This window comes from Sminthopsis crassicaudata, chromosome X (assembly GCF_048593235.1).
Source record: "Sminthopsis crassicaudata isolate SCR6 chromosome X, ASM4859323v1, whole genome shotgun sequence".
Lineage (NCBI taxonomy): Eukaryota > Metazoa > Chordata > Mammalia > Dasyuromorphia > Dasyuridae > Sminthopsis > Sminthopsis crassicaudata.
In genome coordinates, this window is record NC_133623.1 from 65,170,510 (window position 1) to 65,190,061 (window position 19,552).

At 45.7% G+C, this 19,552-nt stretch overlaps 1 protein-coding gene across 2 annotated transcripts in view; it reads right to left on the reverse strand.

Moving 5' to 3' along the window:
* Positions 1-10,797: 10,797 nt before the first annotated feature.
* The window catches only part of LOC141548675 (heat shock factor protein 3-like), a 53,281-nt gene continuing 44,526 nt past the window's right edge, over positions 10,798-19,552 (reverse strand). For both annotated transcript variants that reach the window (XM_074277731.1, XM_074277730.1), the window contains 4 exons: positions 18,516-18,627; positions 17,525-17,590; positions 13,615-13,684; positions 10,798-12,695 (listed from right to left, as the gene is read on the reverse strand). In XM_074277731.1, coding sequence (XP_074133832.1) covers positions 12,367-12,695; positions 13,615-13,684; positions 17,525-17,590; positions 18,516-18,627 — 577 coding nt within the window. In that variant the 3' untranslated portion in view covers positions 10,798-12,366. The remainder of the gene's footprint in view (positions 12,696-13,614; positions 13,685-17,524; positions 17,591-18,515; positions 18,628-19,552) is intronic.

The window sequence follows — 19,552 nt, forward strand, 5'->3', positions numbered from 1 at the left end:
CGCTGGGGTTTGGCCCCCAAGCGTTGCTATCTGCAGAATGTATTCCTCCCCCCTCCTGCTCCTGTTCCTGCAGGTGCTCACTGCCTTAAGCCTCTAAGGAGCTGGGGGTGGGGAGGTGAGGTAGGTCCTAAGAGAGGGCAAAGGATCAGAATCCTTGAAGGAGGAAGAGGAGGAGGAGGAAGAGGAGGTGGAAGAGGGAGGAGGAGGAGGAGGAGAGCCACCTCATCACCTTTCATAACTGACCTCCCGTTTGGTCTCTCCAAGGGTCCTCCTGCCCTTACTGAGCCGCAAACCACCAGATCTGAGACCGGATCTGGGCTCTCTGAGGGATAGCGCCTCCCCTCCGTCCCCCACCTGGCTTAATTTGGCCAAGGTGCAGGGCCTCCAAGTTACAGATCTAGCACAGATGGAATGTTTATGTTAATTCAAATATTCACTCAACAAATATTTAGAGTGCCTGCTATGTACATAACTTTAGCTGCCTTGAGGCGTACAAAAGAGAAAGTGTATGAATAGTGAAAGAGTGGGGAGAACACTGGATTGAATGTGAGAGTAGCCAGGCTCAAATCTTGCCTCTGTAGCTTACTAGCTGTGAGGCCTTAAGCAAGTCACTGCCCTTCTGTGCAGGAAGGGGAAGGAAATAAACATGTATCAGCATGTCCTAAGTGCCAGGCACTGTGCTAAGCACTTTTATAAATATTGTCTCGCTTAATCCTCACAACATCCTGGGGAAAGAGGTGCTGTTATTATTCCGGTTTTAGAGTTGGAGAAACTGAGGCAGACAGCAGTGAAGTGACTTGTCTGTGGTCACATCGCTAAGAAATGACTGAGACAAGATTCAAACAGAAGTCTTTCTGACTCTAGGTTCAGGTTCTAAACACCGTGCCATCTAGCTTCCTTTGTGGGCCTCAGTTTTCTCCTCCTAACAGTTAGACTTAATGATATCTGAATAGATTATAGACCCTAGATTGAGAATAAGAAGACACCTCAGAGACCATCTGTTCTAATACAAATGAAGAAACTGGGGCATAAAGAAGTGATCTGCCCAAGGTCTCAAAAAGGAGTTCACTGAGGAGACAAGACCAACTCTTGTGAGAATATCACTCCACAAAAAACACAGCATGACAAGCCATTAACGAGTGAGAAAGATTAGAAGGAAGCCCGAAAAGGAAGGAGACAATAGGTGCTGGACGAGGACATGAAGACGGAAGTGGGATCGCTAACTGGTGGGATCGCTAACCGGTGGGATCACTAACCGGCGGGATCGCTAACCGGCGGGATCGCTAACCGGTGGGATCACTAACCAGCGGGATCGCTAACCGGTGGGATCACTAACTGGCAGGATCGCTAACCAGTGAGATCGCTAACCAGCGGGATCTAAAGAAGCCAAGGCTTCCAAGGCATTGCAAAGAGGGAAAGAAGCAGAGCCAGAGGAGAAGGAATGAATATGGTGGGTTAGGTAAAAGGGGAGGTAAGGTAACCTATCACCTAGAAGAAAAGTATTCGGTGAATAATGGGAGATTGGAAGAGGGTTGATAGGATCCTAGGTCTAGAGCTAGGAGGGACCTCTGAGGTTATTGAACCCAACACCTTCATTTTCTAGATCAGGAAACTGAGGCACAGAAATGGGAAGTGACTTGGCCAAGGTCAAATAGAGGAGCATAGCGCAAGAGCTGGTTCTCTAACTGATGGTGTGACCTGCAATCTTGGGGAATTAATGAGCAGCATTTATTAAGAGCTCATTTTGTGCCGAGCACTGTGATAAGTGCTGGTGATCCAAGTCTAGTAGCTCTCATTCTAATTGGGGGATTCAACAGTAGAGTTCTAGTGCTAGAGGGCAGGATGGAAAGGTCCAGAGATGCCATGGTCCAGCGGCAGAAAGGATGGCAAGGCCCAGCTATCCCTAGCAAAAGCTTGATGGGTGGCTTGGTTGAGGGCCCTCAGCATGAAAATGCAGATCTAGGTAAAGTGCAAAGGAGATATATTCACCGAAGTCTGCTCTGCTACCTGTTCATGATGTAGAGGTGATCCTAATTTTTCAAAGATCCTGCTAATGGATCTTTAGGTTCTAGCAAGTAGGGGAGGCATTGAGCACAGTCTTGTCAACAGACTGTGTCTCCGGTCCCAGGGCCAGCCTAGGTAAGCACAGGGAGGCCCATCACCAATAGGCTGAATACTTGGGTCATTTTAAGTCATTAAGGAGACAGACACTGTGCAAATTCCAAGTAATAATTCAGCTTTATAAACAGCTACTTTCACGAAAGCCATGGCAAATTATTCAGAAAAGAATGAATGGCTTCATTCAGAGAATTTCTGAGTTGGAAAGGACCTCAGAGGGCCTTTAGTCCACCCTAGACCTAAACAGAAACTCCCTGTACAACATCTATGACAACTGGTGATTGATTTTTACTAGGTACTTCATGGAGGGCATAACAAATCATCGGAAAGAGAGCAGCAGGAATGGTAACGTCTCCGACCCCTTCCATCAAGGAGATACCGTGAACATTCAGGGCTCAGTTGGAGGGTATTAGAGAAATCAGTCCAAGTGTTGACCAAAAATGACCATGCCAGGATTTGAAGGGAAAACAAGGCAATGTGGTGGTCTAGGTCTCATTTCAATGGGAAAAACAAACAATGGGATAACCTGCCTTTGCTTGGCTGTGAAAAGAATAGGAAGTTCTAATGTTAACGGGAAAAGATGGACTAGAAAACAACTCACTGCTGCTGTAGCTAAAAATAATCAAATTTGACGTTGTTTTAGAGTTTCAAGGTTTCTTTTCCTCATAACAATTGGGGTTTGGGGGGGGGGAACAGTTCCAGTTTTATGATCCTCATTTTACAGATGGTGGAAATGAAGGTCAATAGGGGGAAGTATTGAAGCTCAGGCATGAACCCGGGTCACAAGTTTTAGAGATAGACCCTAGAGATCATAAGAAGATGGATTTGTGGCTGAAATTAGGCTCAGAGGTCTAACTCCTTCATTTTACAAAGAATCCAAGGCCCTGGGAGGGGAATTGGCTCGCTCTCAATTGTCAAGCATTAATACAGACTTAATACAGACTTGTTGATCAGTTGATAGTGAAGTCTTTATTAAGCACCTACTTTGTGCTTGGCACTGTGATACAAAAGACATCAAGGAAACAGTCTGTGGAGGGGAAATACTAGTCCTTAGGATGAATTGAGCTTTAACAGGAACCAGGGAGGCCAAGAGGTTTTTGTGGTCCAGGGGATAGCTCTTGAAAAGATGGGAGATGGTATAGCCCATACAAAGAACCTCAAGAAATGGCCTCATTGGTCGGGACCACAGATAGTATAATAGAGAATAAGAGAGTCAAGAAGGAAGTTTGAAAGAAGATTGGGAAGTACTTTAAGTGACAAATAGGGGAGTTCAATGTTAATGCTAATAGGGGGACACTGGCTTTTGTCGAGCAGAGAAGTCACCTGACCGGATCTGTTCTTTGAGGAAACTTTTGCTTTGACATCTGTCTGGGAAATGAGTGGAGGTGAGGTAACCAAGGAGGAGGCAATAGTCTAGTTCCTGAGAGTATAGGAAGTGAAGAAGAGGGGACAGATGTGAGAGAGGTAGAGGTAGAAACAAGATTTGGCCACTGATGGGACATGGGGGGAGGTGAAAAGCATGAGATGACTCTGAGATTGCAAATTTGGTGACTGGAAAAATGATGGTATCTTGGCCAAAACTAGGGAGATCTGGTAGAGAAAAGTGTTTGGGGACAGTGATAATAGAACCTGCTTTGGACATAGTGAATTTGACAAGTCCACGAGGCACCCAGTTGGAAATGTCCAACAGACCATTGATGACAAAAGGGGCTAAAGAGAATGGGGTAGGATATATAGATTCAGGAGCCATTCACATAAAGATTATAACTAATGAGGTCACCAAGAGAGTGTGTAGAGAAGAGGACCCAAGCTTTGGTTGGTTCTTGAATTTCGTTCTCAGAAGACAGAATGACATTACTATGTGGGAGTGAAGATACAGTGTGTCCAACTATGCTGATCAGAATGATAGAAGTTTAGAATATTCTTTTTTTTTTTCCCAAATCAAATCAACAAGCATTTATTTTATTTATTTTAATGATACCTTTTCATTTTCTTTTCATTTTCAAAATATAGACATGGATAATTTTCAACATTCACCCTTGCAAAACCTTGTATTCCAAATTTTTTCCCTCCCTTCCTCCCACCCCCTCTCCTAGACAGCAAGTAATTCAATATATGTTAAACATGTGCAATTCTTCTATACGTATTTCCACAAGTATCGTGCCGGACAAGAAATAGCAGATCAAAAAGGAAAAAAAATGAAAAAGAAAACAAAATGCAAGCAAACAACAAAAAAGTGAAGATACTATGTTGTGGTCCACATTCAGTTCCCACAGGCCTCTCTCTGGATGTGGATGGCTCTCCATCATAAGACCATTGGAGTGAACTCAGAATATTCTATCACAAGTTGGGCACAAATAGTCCATGGGAATATTTGGGGTGAAGATGTCTTTCAATTTGTGGATTTCGGGATTCCCTTAATTCTGAGTGCAATGCCTTCTAGGCATGTCATACTGGGTGATTTTGTGGCCAGGGATTCCCAATTCCAAAGTTCTTCAGAGAAACTTTAAAATATTCTTTTATCTTTTCTTCTGACCTCCATGTGAGTTCTTGCCATGTGTGAATTCTCCATAAAATAGTCTTTTAGGCAAACATGTATTTGGCATTCAAATACCATGGCCAGCCAGGGAACTGCATTCTCTGTGGTAGATTTGGAACATTTGGCAGTGTAGTTCGAGAAAGAACCTCGGCATCCGGCATTTTATCCGCCAGGTGATCTTCAGAATCATCTAAAGGCAACTCAAATGGAAGCGATAAAGCTTCCTGGCATGGAGCTGTCCAGCTTTCACAGTCACACAACAGTGAGGATGGTACAATGGCTCTGCAGACCCTTAATTTGGTACTCAAGTCCTCTCTTCTCCCACATGTTCTTTTGGAGTTTTCCAAACATTGAGCTAGCTCGGGCAACACACGCATCAACCTCATTATCAACATGCATATTCCAAGAAAGTCTACTGACAAGGTAAGTGAACTGATCCACAGTACTGAAAACTTGTCTGTTTGCTGTAACTAGCAGGTCCACATATGGAGAGTGTGGTGTTTTCTTGGTGTTCATCATTACCCCGAAATTAGCACAAGTAGCGGAGAACTGATCCAGCCCTGCTTCACTCCACTGGTGAGTGAAAAAGAGAGACAGCATTGTCCAATATCCAGAACCCATGAGAGCATGCCATCGTGAGGCTGGTGTACAATGATGACCGCCTTCTCTGGGCAAACAAATTCTGCACCCAAGACAGAGCCTTAGAGAATATGCACAGTTAGGGGCAGGACATGGATGACATTCGGTCTCGTCCACAATTAAGGATGGGACATAGATGATGTTCAGTCTCCTCTAGACTGCAAAGTCAGGTAGGTAAGGAGAACCAAGAGAGAGGGCACTGTCATGAAATTCCAGGGAGAAGAAAATATATAAGATGAGAGTCACAAAGGAATGAATCAAGGAAATCAACATTTATTAAACACCTACTGAATACAAATATCTAATTTGATCCATTTGAACAGCCCTGAGAAGTTGTTATTCAGTTGTTTCAGTCCTGACTCTTTGTGACTATATTTAGTTTTTTTTTTTTTTTTTTTTTTGCCAAAGATACTGGAGTGGTTTTCCATTTTCTCCTCCAGCTCATTTTTACAGATGAGGAAACTGAGGCAAACAGAACTAAGTGACTTGCTGAGGGGTACATCCCTCTCATTCTTCAGTCCCTTGCAATATGAATTCTAACTTCATTATTTAGCTGAAACTGCTCTTTCCAAAGTTACCAATTGTTAGAGTAAAGGGCAGATCTCAAGGGCAGAGTATAAGAAGCACTCCGAGGCTTATTCTACCTGAGCCTGACAAACAAGGCAAGGATGGAATTGAGTAGACCTCATTAACAAGGGAAAGCCTCCTCGCCCTTGCTGATCATGCACCTGGCTCTTAACACGCTCAGCTGGGGACTATATAAAGGGGTTTGGAGAAGATGGAAGGAGAGGGCACTCCGGAAAGGGAGGGTGTTCCAGAAGAGAGGAACTCCGGAGGGGAAACTCCGAGGGAGAGGAAAGAGAATGCTGGAGGGAACGTCAGGGAACACTACGTGAAGTATAGAATAATAAAGACCTACTGCTGCATACTTGAGTGACTTGGATGTTCTGTGGGGAACCTCTAAAGAGGTAGCTCTCTGATTGGGATAATGAGAGCTGAAGACGTCTGAACACCTGGGGAAGGTAAGAAACCAGTTGACCCCCGCTGACGTGAGCAGCAGAGGAGTTAACGACCAATGATCTTTTACTTGTCCAATATGGAGTTTTTTCTCAATCCTTGACCTTTCTACAGCCTTTGACATCCTTAATTAATGATAGAGGCAACTTGGTTTCCCAGAGGATGAGGTGCTGAGCTTGAAGTCAGGAAGATCTGCATTCAAATCTGATCTCGGACTCCACTTGTCTGATCCCTAAAGGGGTAAGAGTTTTAGGGCCAGGTATGAGAGCACCAGACCTGTGAAGTGTAGGCTTTTAAAGCATGGGGGTGTCCTGAACATGTTTGAAGGCAAGCAAGGAACAAACTGGTGAACAGAAAAGTATTGAAGGTTAAAGGCAGAGAGAGAGAGGAACGTAGCCAGGAAGATCTGTTGGAGGAGTTGGAGGAGATAGGAACAAGCATATTAAGTAAAAGGGTGGACTTGGCAAGAAAAGATCCTCTTTGTTAGAGACTGGAGTCAAGGAGAGTATGGGAGATGACGCATAAGATTTTGAGATACAGAGTAAGGGAGGAGGGAGATCATGTTCAATGGCCTCTTGGAAAGCATGAGTAAGGCCAGACCCTCTGCTGAATTGAGGTACAGAAAACAGGAGTCTTAAAGTTGGGAACAATAGAGAGTATAACAGAGAAACGTTTAGGGAAGAGTACGCAGATTGCTTTGCTGCAGTGAGAGCCCGGTTGAAATGAAAAGACAACTAGTAGTGGTCCAACATAACCTTGTTGTGTGACTTTCTCCAGGATTGTCAAAACAGCACATGAGCGGGAATAGAGGAGGTGGAAGGAGCGTGTGGGGAATTTGGCAAGGCCTAAGTGCTGATAGGACAAAAGGAAAGGCGTTGGAGAGTATAGGACAATGTCAAGTGGAACTGGCTAACTGGTTTTACACAATAGAAGTTAAAAGGGGATTAAAATGAACCTAGAACTGGGGTGCTGACATAGGACAGGACAGAAATGGGAGGGAGTGGGAATGGTGAAACCCATAGGTTTAGGATGATTAAGATGTAGGAAAAAGATGGAATGATAGGGTGTTGGGGAGGAATAGAGAAATTTCAGAATTCTTGATAATGGAACCGAGATAAACTGTAGAAGTGACTGGGAGATCCAGAGAGTGACCATGCTTGAGAGTGAGCTGAGCTGAGATATTTGACAAGAGGCCAGGGATAACTTTGAAAGGAGCATCATTCTACTAGCTCTTCTAGCTGAATCCAGTGCCATTTGCTATCCCAAATACCAGTCCAAGGTCATTTTCTGGCTCTATATCAAATGCTCCAAACTGTGCCTTCTTTCAAAGGGAAGTTCTTCCTGTCTTTTCTCTTTTGGCTCCCCCCCTGGTGATCCCCAATGGGAGGTGGCTGTATTTCCTTGATCCTTCATATCATGGGGTCAGAAGGCTATGTTTGAACACTTCCCTCCCCTTTGTCAACTGACAGAGCGGGCAGAGACCTCAGTTACAGATGGGTGGGTCCCTGGGGCACACATATGCCCACGGAACAAAGGAAAAACTGGGAACTGTCATCTTTCTGTGTGCAATCACTTTTTCCGTCTTTGCCAAATCTTATTCCTTCACTGTTGCATCAGGATTGCAGGATGGGAAAGGCCAGATCAAATGAGATATTTGGAAAGTATTTTGCAAACCTCAAAGCACTATATAAATGCTTTGATGATGATGATGATGATGCTGCTGATGATGAATCATCAAGACATGGATTGCCCATGTCTTTTCCTTTTTCCTCCCTAATTTTAGACTTCCTAGTTCTCATTTTTGAAGAATAACCTCCTTCTTCAAAAAAAAAAAAAAAAAGAGGAAGTGAAAATATACAATGTAAAAGGGATTTGTATCCCTATTCAATGGGACTTGGCCTTGGAGGTCATATGAAATCCCCAGTGACAGTTGTTGACCACTTAAAGTTTCATCAAAGAGCAGGGGAATAGCCTGGGAAGCATACACCTTGGTTTCAAAGCCCAATTCTGTCATTAACTGCCAGTCACTTTGTTCTCTGGGTCTCAGTTTCCTCATCTGTAAAATGAGGATTACCCTTAGATGATCGAAGGTCCCTTAAGATTATCGTGGGAGGTAGATGTTATCATTATCCTCATTTTACAGGTGGGGAAAATAAGGCAAAGACATTTAAATCACTTTCCCAGACTCACATAGCTATTGAATCAAATCTTAACTCGGGAATCCCTGAATCCAGGTCTGGTGCTCTCACAACTGACTCTCAAATTGTTGATTACACCGTTAGGAATCTATCTCACCATTAAAAAAGCAGTCCCTAGTCTAGCAATTTACTATTTGCTTCTTGAAAAATGAATTGGCCCCAGATGCAGATGTTTTGGGGGCAGGTAGAAGAGAGGCCAAAGTTGGCCATTCTGCTTTGTACCCGTATCATTCTGTGCTTGAATTTGCTCATGGACACCCTAGCAAATGTTATTACAAAAACCTGTGCCATTGGGGACACTTGAGTGGTGGGTTCCCCTATTGGAAGGAGCTTTATCAGATTCAGCTGGGGAGGAAAGGGATCTCTGGGCACCATTCCCCCTTCCTCATGCTTGCCCCTACATCCCAAGTGTGGAGTTTAGAGAAAGGATCCTTTGACAGAGCAGCATGCTTCCTCAATATTTTGAGAAGTGGATTTCAATATATTTGGTTTCCTTTGAGATTGTGTATTTTATGCACTTAAAGACATGATTCTGAAAAGAGGTCCATGGACCTCAGCAGCCTGACCACCCAAGCATCCAGTATCCAAGGAAAGATGCAGAACCCTGGGTCTGGAATCTGTTTATGAGATTACCTAGACCAATATGTTGCCAGCGCAGCGATATTCAGAGCCTCTGAAGATTATGTTGGCCAACACATTGTCAGTCTTAGAGGGCATATTAATGTGACAAATATGGAATCCTGGATTTTCAAAGGACCTTAGGCTTCTAGTCCCTTAATCTTGCAAGGCCCAGTCTTAAGACTTATCCAGTCATCCCAATAGTTAAATGTCTTAAGGTGTTTTTTTCCCCCTGATAACAACTTTAGTGTCATTTATTTACACATGCCTATTTATATATCTACGCCCCATAACACGCCCCTCGATGTAACATTAGTTTTCTGATTAGCATCCTATGGTCGGTTCACTTGTCTTGAGCCCTCATTGGTTAGGAGCTAACAGCCTCTTCCTCACTGGTCTATTTGCTTGGCCTGCTTCTTATGTAGCACTCAGCTACTCTGAGCTCCTAAGACGATCCTTGTGAACCCAGAACTAAAAGAGCACTGGGCACTTTAATGATGTTTAATCGCTATCTATTAACTGATTCTAGGCAGGGTGGGGTTGCCCCTCTTCTTACTTCTCAGTCACTCTGGATCTCACAAGTATTTGCACTCCGTGCTGCTGAAATTACTTTGAATGTATTTTGCACAACTATCCCGGGTAGGTTTCTCCCCGAGAAGAGCAACTCCTCAAGGCAGCCAATTTGGACTTCTACCTTTGTATTTCTTGCCCAAACTCATGTTTTAGTGGTCCAGAGAACTTGCAATAAGGGAATCTCCATTCTCTTCAGGTGCAGCATTTAGTTTAGGGAATGGCCCAAGGGTATCGGGTGACCTGCCCAGGACCATTCTGCTCCTCTGGCTGCTATACTCAAATGTTGGTGAATTTTTGCCAATCTAACCCACAGCTCAACAGAGACTCTCTGCTCCCTCTTTTCACAACTGGCCATACAGCCATGTCTTAAAGGCTTCCTGGGATGGGAAATTCACTCCCTAATAAGGGTCCTTCATTTCAGTCTATATGTGCCCCAGTTAGGGACACAAAATTTATCAATTTCATTGCATCATCTTCCTCTTCCTTGAGGTCCTTTGCTTAATTTCTTATTACCCACAAGGATGAATTATAAGTCCCCACCCATAAGCTTGGAGGCTCTACTGGACCCCATTCTTTTTTCACTGTATGTATCAGCTAAGCCCATGTATGGGTCATTTCCTGAACATGGTTCTCTCTCTGTTAGTCATATGATCCTTGGACTCCAAATCTATTGTCCCTATGAAGTCTTCTTCAATTTAACACCCTCCATTGGGCGGCAGAGGGCAGACCTATTGAGGATGGAATTTCAGATAAGGAAATTCACTTGACCAGGATAGATCAGCAGCACATCTTCCATAACTACTGTCTTAAGAATTGCTTGCCGGTATCACATTAGCATATGTCTGAAGCAGAACTTGAATCCAGGCCTTCTGACTTGGGAGATCAGCCTTCTGGGTTACCTGTCTCATGCACACTCATTCCTACTACATTTGGCACCAAGCCATGCAGCCCATAGTTTCTGTATTGGGAGAAACACTGTCTCCTTATCAGTTAGCCCAGATACTTGTGAGGGATGGAGAACACACAGAAAGGTCAGAGGTAGTTTCTTTTGGGTTAGGCTGCAGGAAGGGTAAATAGAAAGCAAATCATCCAGCATTGGTGAAATTCTTTATTAACCTTGTGTAAAAAAGTTGCAACAGCATTTAAGCTACATGGCAGGAGACAATCATATCTCGTCGTTGTGTGAATTGTGCCAACTACAGCGAGCCAAACTTTTCTATGGATCAAAACCTAGGGTCTTCATTTTAGAAAGAAGACGACATTAGTTTGTCATGTATGTTGTCTAAGACGACATGCTGTTTGGAAGGCGATGCAGCTGGAAACTCTAATATTTGCCAGAATACAATTTCCCCAATGTGATATTTTTTATGGGGAAGGCACTAGAAGCACATGAAAGAGTGTATACAGAAAGCAGCGAGAAAGAGATACAAAAACAAAGCACACCAAAAAAAAAAAAAGGGACTAGAAGGACACAATTAACGGGGGGGGGGAATGGGGAGGGGTTGGGGGGGCTATTTTCTAAAAAGCAGAAATTGTTGAAGCTTGCTTTTCTTATAATGCACGCTATGCAAAATTTTAAATATCTTAGATGTTTAGGACATGTGCAAAATAAAAGTGAGATAGTTTGAGAGTTTAGTTTTGTTACTGGCTTTTTGGTACTTGACCCATTAGATAAAGGAGAAAGCAAAAAAGATAATGGGATAAAGTGTTGCTTCCTACCCCCTTGCCTCCCCATCCCTCTCCAACTTCTAAAGCACCATTGCCTGCAAAGGGAGCTACCCATCTGACCTACACTGGAGCACTGAGCCTGGCTAAGGTGCTAGAGGGGAGGGAAGGGGGTGGGCGGGTGGGAGGAACTGAACGGGGAGTTTGGGAAGCCTACTTTATCTTTTCTCATGTCATTCCAGGGAGCACTGTGTGTTCTGTGGTAATCAGCTTATGGAGAAATGGCATAGGCTTTCCCACCTTGGCCTTGGCCTGCCTTCGGGGGGTCCTTACACAAGGCCATACAGGTGTAGGTGGGGCTCAGCCCCAGGGAAGGGGCACCCTCAGATCGTAGGGGAAATGAATGGAGCATCCTTATGTAAAAATAACACTCCACGTTAAAAGTTGCGTTTTCCATAGGAAAAGAAAATTGTAAATAATCAAACTAGATTTTAGTCTAAGAGGTGAAAGAGAGCTACATGTGACTGGCTATGCAACTAAACTTGAAAAAAAGCTTTGTTCCATCTTTGAAGTACTAGAAAAAGCACCTGCTTCTATATGACAGACCAGATGAGCCCAGGGGAATCCTGGGATGGGAGATCTTATGGTGCACAAGGAAATGCTCTAATCCCTGGATCACAAAAGAAACAAGCCTATTTTATGACATCTGAAACACAGCTTTCTCACCTATATAAGAACAACATACCCTAAAAATTGCAGGTCGGAACTTTGGCTTGGAATGAATGGGCGCCTCCCCCTGCCTCCAGTGTAACCCACATCTTCCTCCTCGGCTAGACTTTTATCCCAGATGACGCAGGACATCTACTAACTCACTCACTCACCCTCCCAAGGGCCTGCCCTTTGACAGCGTGAGGAGGTTAGCCACTAATGGCCCTAGATGGTGGTGGGCTTCATGGACACGGGGAGGAAGCTAGGCAGGGGGGATCCAGCTCTGGGGACTCAGGTGGTGTTTTCGATTTCTGAGGCCTCTTCGACGAAGCTAGCGACGGGGCTGAGAAGCAACAGGGGGAATAGCTTATACTCCCCATTGGGGTCTTCTGAGAGCAGTGGGGACTCAAAAGACTCAAGCGGATTCTCATTATCATCTGACAGGCTGGGTGCCACCAAGCACAGAGGATCATCAGAATTCTCCGAGTAGGTGGGCACATGCTCATTCTCCAGGTCGGCCAGGAGGAAGTCTCTGGCATCTTGGGGTCTGTCTTCAAAGGAAGGCAGCTCTTCAAACAGCGAAAGCAGAGGGTTGCCCATGTATTGGACCAGCTGCATGTCTGCAGGGAAGACCACATCGAGTATTTGGTTATGCGACATAGGTGCCATTAGCGTCCTGGGATCAAAGAGCCCTCCGAGGGGACAAAGCTGAATGTGGCCAGGCCCTACACACGCCCTGCTATCAGCACCAAACTAGCCAGCCCAGGGACTGGGTCCACTGCCAAAGGCTGTGCCCGGCAAAGCCAGAGATGGCTTGCCCTGAAGCCGACATCAGTCCTCCTCCTTGGTCCTACTGTCTGTGGGGGCGCCCCCTCACCAAGATTACAGGCTTCATCTGGGATTCTGTGAGAAGCGCTTGAAAGCCCTGGGCACTCACCACTGGGACCAGGTGTTCTCTTGCACCTCACAGGCATGCACATCACCAGAATGAAACATGAGGTCTGACAGTTCCTCAGAGACGAGTCTAACTTTCTCTCATTCACAGGGAAGGAAATGGCTCACACTGGTGCTTAATGGCACAGGTAAGGTTCGAACCCAGGTCTTCTGACGCCAGTACTACACACGGCTCCCTAGAGCAGAAGCCCCCTGCCCCGTAGGGTCTCTGAGAGCTGCTAAGCTGGTGACAAGCCTCTGAACTTGACCAAACTAAACTTAAGGCACCAACCCATGGGGAACTGAGCCAAAGGGAGCCCCCAGGAGAAGAGAATTGGAACACTGTTGATCTTCCTCTATTCTCACATGGAATGGCCTTTCAGGAGCCTAAAATGTGTGGCTTTCCTTTAAGGAGCAGGGTATATCATCGCTTCCATCAGACAGAAGGGCAGTATGGCCTAAAAGGCCTATGAGGCCAGGCAAGGCAGTGCTAGGAGGCTCCCAGAAGGGCCATGACTTGCTTAAGGTGCCCAGATACATGACCCAGTAGGAGTGGGCCTAGAAGCCAGGGGGTCTGCCACTTGCCAGCCCAGGCCTCTCTCCTACCTTTATTTCCATCAGCTCCAAATTCACTGGTCATTCCACCTTCTTCAGCACTCCTTGTGAGAGCCAGGGTCTAGAGGGAACAAAGGGCAGGAATATATTTAGCGGCTCCTCATTCCTAGAGATAGAACTCAAATCTTAGGAATAAGGAAGCGCCCTTCTGCAGAGCCATTATGGGAACAGAGGCAAGAATCAGTCCATTTCTTCTCTCATTCCAAGGGTCTGACTTTTTTGGCTCACTGCTCTCCAGACATGGGGAGAAATCAATCAGTGGTGTTGCTGAGCCAAGTGTACCAAATGGTCCAGTTGCGATTCTGCCTGAGCTAATATTGACCAATATTTCTCTGAACGGACACCAGCAAACACTGAATGGGGGGACTGAAGTCCAAACAAGCCGACTTTTCAAACATGCCTGCTCTGTCTGACAGGAAGAGGAGAAGAAGGAGGCTTTCAAGTTCTCCTGGCTCAGTCGCAGCACCAGGGCCAGTGCCCTGGGAGAGGTCTGCCACTTAGAGTTTGATCAATGCCATTCATTCCCTTTCCCGGTTGCAAAAAGGTAGCTCTGGGCCAACAGAAGAGAGGACTTTGGAGGGGGGGGAAGCTCAAACAAATGAACCATTTCCCAGACAGAACAGACATGTGTGATGAGAAGGCAAGGTGGCAACTTCTGCTCAGCAGCAGAGTCCTCCTGCTATGCTCAGAGGGAAGGGGCAGCAGAGAGGGATCATGGGTTTCTTTGAGATATCCTTCCTGAACCATCATGACCTAGTTCACGTGTCAGTGGTGCAGGGCTGCTCCTTCTGGTGAGTTGAGATGGGCTTTCGGCCCCCTGGGACTTAGAAAACAGCCCAGGATGTGCCTGACTACCCCAAACATTCACAGGGAAACATGACATCCAGACAGGAAAAAACAAAGGATGAGAGGGCCACAGAGGGAAACGGTGTCAAAGAAACTCAATCAACTAAGGCCGCATGATGCTCTAACTCAGGAGTTGCTTATTTGTGGGAGATCTTCACCTGTAGCCTTCCTCCTTTGTAAAGTAAAGAGGGTGAACTGGATGGTCTCTGAGGTCCCTTCTAGATCAAGCTAATATTCTGAGTTCCAGTTCTGGTACTCTCTGAGGCCTCTCCTGTTTCTAAGGCCCTACAATTAATTCTATTCTAATGTGAAAAGGAGTACCTTCAGCCACTAGAGTGGAGTACTGAAGATAATTTTGTTACTCAAAATAACCGCGACAGGTAAATATCATTATTACAGATAAAGACTGGACTAAAGAAAGGCCTCATTTGTACAACTGTGGAAGGTGTGCTGGGGAAATAAAGTCACGGAGAAGAGTGCAGGGAGGTTGGCTCAACTAACTGAAGGGAAGAGCCTGTTTTCAAGCAATTGGCAGCTAATATGTTCATTGCAAATGCTCAGTGTATAGGTCCCCAAAGAATCTCGACTTGGCAACTCTGTGACTGAATCTGTGCACAGACCTGAAGCCTGTAAAGCCACAACTTGAGATCATCCAACTCCGTCAGTGAAGTGTATCCAGGTATATGAAGTAAAGAGCCACGTCTAGGTTGTCATAAGACACGGCCTGACCCATGAGAATGCCAGAGGTCCCCAACTAAGTGCCGGGGGCGGGCGCTAGACAGAGGGCAGGGAGGAGGGATGACGAAGAAGTTGCTCTCATCAGGATCCTCCTTTGCTTCCATAAAATCTTCCCAAGGAAGGCTTCAATGCCTCTACACGGCACTCAAGGACCTCCAAATTCTGCTGCCATTTTACCAACTGGCCTTATTGCATGTAACCCTAAATGTCCTCTGTGTTCCAACCAGACCAGCCTCTCTTCCCACCCCCCAAATGTGGCCATCCTCTCCCATCTGTTTCACTCACCTGTTGTCCATGTCCTTTCTTTATCCACCACATCCCTCCCCATCCTTTGACAGCACAACACACTTCCTCTCCCTGCTCATCTCTGCCTCCTGGTTACGTGTGCCCCTCACCCAAAAATTCACTTCTGCAGGAGGCCTTTCCCAGTTCCCCATCGACGCTAGTGCCTTCCCTCTGGATCTATCTTGAATGAATCCTGTCTAGATCTTGTTTAGACATGGGTGTTTGCGTGTTGTCTCCCCCATGAGGCTGTGAGCTCCTTCGGCCTCTTTGTATCCCCAGCACTCGGTGCAGTCTGGTGCATCAAGGCTTGTCATAGTGGCACGGCCCGCTACCAGACCAGAGGTTCCCCAGCAGCAAGGGTTGTATGTCCCAGAAATTTTATTTCCAAAACGCTCCACATGTGGCAAGCACTTCTACCTCTGTTCAGTATGTTCACATCTGTGATGTGAATGAGATGGAATGACCAACGTGAAGAACGAAGGGGAACCTGGGAAGATGTGCATGAAGTGAATGCGTGATGACGACTCTTGACGTAGGAACAATCTTGGATGGCCAAAAGCCTCTGAGAAACACTGGCCCCAGCAGAGCTGGGGACAGAGCAGCCTAGTGCATGAAATTGGCTTCCCCAGTGCTCGTGTCGCTTGGTTTTGGAAACCATTTGCTCTTCTCCCTTTGAAATCTCTGCCACATGGGATGACTGGCAGATATTTAGAAAAGATGATGATGCACAAAGGCTGACTCCAGACCAGTGGACCCCGGAACCGACCTCTCCAACTTAAAGCCCATGTTTCCCTTTAACCAATGTCAATTCTTGCAGAACCAGGCTACGTGTGCCATCAGCCAGAGTTACCCTTTCACGCTTTTTTTCAATTATGTTAACTGTAATGTTGTGGGGTTTGTAAGGATCATCTGATGAAACAGATCATTATTTTATGTAAGCGGATGTGTTTGCTCTGGACAACTTGAGATCCTTCACTCTGCTCCCTAGCCCTCTGTAGTCAGCCTCGTGATGGGATCTCTGTGAGGGGAAGGAGAGGAAACTTCTCTTCTCCAATCCCTCCTCTCTCCGGCTGCTTGATTAAGCCCAGGTCTGACCATGTCACTGCCCTGCTCAAGATACTCCAGGGCCTTCCTCTTGCCTCTCCAGAACACTCCAACGTTTTGTTCCCCCTTCTCCTTCCTTTGGCCCTGGGCATCATGCCTGAAATGCTGTCTGCAAGCTGCTTTGGAGAGTCAGTTCAGGACTTTGATGACTCCACAGGCAGGTCACTGTCACTCCAAAGACTTCAACTTCCTCAACTCTAAAATGAGGGCTTGGACTTCACGGCCTTTAAGGTGCCTTCCGGCTCTAGGGCTAGGGTCCCCAGAGAGTCAAAGTGACCTGGGTCCTCTTTGGGTCAGCGGGGATCTAGGAAGTTGGACAGTAGTGAACAACGAATGGTGTGTCTCAAACAGCAGTGTTTTGCCAATGGCAGGTAAAGCCCTCCATGAGAGCCTGCTAGAGTTCTCTAGACACTGCCCTCACAACCAGCCAGTACCCATCCCCTTCAACTGCCACAACTCGCTGAGTGGAGCTGGAAGGCACGAGACGGTAGCCCTGCTTCTCGTCTGCTCTCATTCCAGACGCCATTCCACCTTTAAGTGCGGGGGAGCTCTTGGGGCCATCGTGTCACACCATGGAGTCTTACAGAACCCACAGCCCACTAAAATCTCTTCATCTTTTTGTATGGACCCTTAGTGTATGGAGCCACACCTCCTTTGTCCGCCCCGCACCCAAATGTACTTTGATTCTACCCCCCCTCCCTTATCTTCCCAGTGTAGCTTTTTTATCAGCAACAAAGACCTTGATTTGTATGGACGTCATAGGCAATCAGGACAATACAGACAATACATCTCATTTGCAATTCTCTTGTTAGTGATCCCACCACTGGATGGAAATCTTTCACAGTGGGTAGCCAATACACAGTGTCATAACTTGACAGTAAATACATATATAGAGATCATCCTGGAGCTACTTGGAATTCATTCTTACATCAGAGATATCGGATGAGGGTCCTGCTTCATTCATGTTCAGGACTGGAAATTCAGGAATTGGAATCTGAGGAGAAAAAAAATAATGTCATACGCGCGATACTTTAAATTTAAGAACTTAGGTTTGACGTCCCCGGTATGACAGCACAAAAGGCTTCAGATGGGGCTGTCGGAGGGAACGCTGCCAGAGCCGGTTCTTATCAGCCTTTGTGAGTTACATTTTCAATTTTCAGTGTGAGCCCTTATACCTTGGAAACTGGCAAATGTTACAAACTGGGGCTTGACTTGTTTGTTAATTGTCCAGACTCAAATGAATGATTCAACTTAAAACTTCAAAAAGTTGGTGTGGCCATGATTCCCCTCCCCCACCTCGGTGAGCCACTTGTTAAATATGCACCAGCCCCACAAACTGCTTCTGAACAGAGATTATCGTGCTGGCAAGAAGGGAAAATCTGGCCACTCTAAACTTCATATTCAGTCTGGGCCCAGGCACTTCTCTGGAGCTTCAAATTCCAGATGGGCCGTTGATGAGGCAACAGCAAAGAGACTTTCCAGTCTGGGAGTTCCCTATAATGTAGAGTTATGGCTACACCAAGAAAAAGGTCCTGGTCCAGCAACCACTATACACATGCAACTCTTCATCTGCTTTTTACAAGGGCTGTTTTAAGTGAATGACATGACTCCGGTACCAGTGAGAACAATAATAAAGATCGCATCGCAAAGATATGCATGTTAGACGAGTTTGAAGAAGGGCTCTATTTTCTTTTGATTTTCTAGTTCAAAGACTGAAGGCTCAAAGTCACACCTTGCTGGGAAATAGTGAGATGAGTACTGTCCTAGGAATCACAAGGCCTGGCTCTGGCTCACTTCCCTCGCTTCTCAGTTGTTTGTGTAGGAGAGAAGAGTCAGCATGATATTCTTTAATACAAATGTTTGGGAATCCTACACCTCACGTTAGCCCTCCAGGTCCCAGAACAAATGGCTACCCTCACCTCATTCAGGAGGTCCAAGTCTGGTTCTGGAATCTGTTCTCTTGCAGATAGCATGGACTGAAGCTCCTCCAGGTTAGCTTCAATAGCATTCAGAAATTCCTGCATATCATCCCTTAAACGAAGAGGAGAGGGGAAGTTGAAAATCTATGCCGAAAAGCAAACGAAAGCCAATGGAAAACATGGTAATCTAGTTGACAGGGGATTCATAAAGCTTGAGCCCGACACCACAGGATATCCTTGGGCAAATACCACAAAACATAAATTTCACAGATTGTGGCACGTCCTAGAACATGAAACCACCAACCATATGGCCTTCTCCAGTCAAAGGGATTTCATGTCTAGCCTACAAAGCCCGCTGCTATTCAGAAGGATGGCAGCCCCATCACTCATTGGTTAGAAGTGAGACACAGTGCCACCCCTTCCAGGCAACATACCAGAGTTCTCAAGTCTGAGAGAGAGAAGGGTGAGTGTGTGCGAGCATGCAGCAAGTGTATGTACGTAGGCAGGCACAGACCCTAAAAATCCGAAATGGGAAATCCTCCCCCATCTTTTCCACAGGGAGTCTTTATGCCCAGGTTAGGAGGGGATCAAAATATTCCACTGATCTGAGAGGAAGGGAGGGAGGAGCTGCTAGGAATTTCAACAAGCTCGTCAATGTTGTAAAACGAATGGGATTTTGAAATAGCCTCATTTCTTCCAGCATCAAGTAACGTTCTATTTGTTTACTTTCTCTCTTAAGATAATAGGCATTTAGTGTTTGCAGTTGAATGAATGAATGAATTATACTTTGCTTGAAATTTGTCACTAGATAAGAGAAAAAAAATCATTAAGCCGATCTTGTAGGCACAGAAATATTTACAGCTTTTGACTTAGCCCCAAAGTGTAAGCAATCATTCATTCGATGAGGTCCGCTGAAAAACGGCTACCTCTTTCAATTGGCTATTTGTTAAGCACCTATCTTCTATAGGCCCAGTGTTCAGGGCAGGGAACATGAAGTTTCACAAGAATCAAGTTTTCAGTCTATCACTGGGAGGATC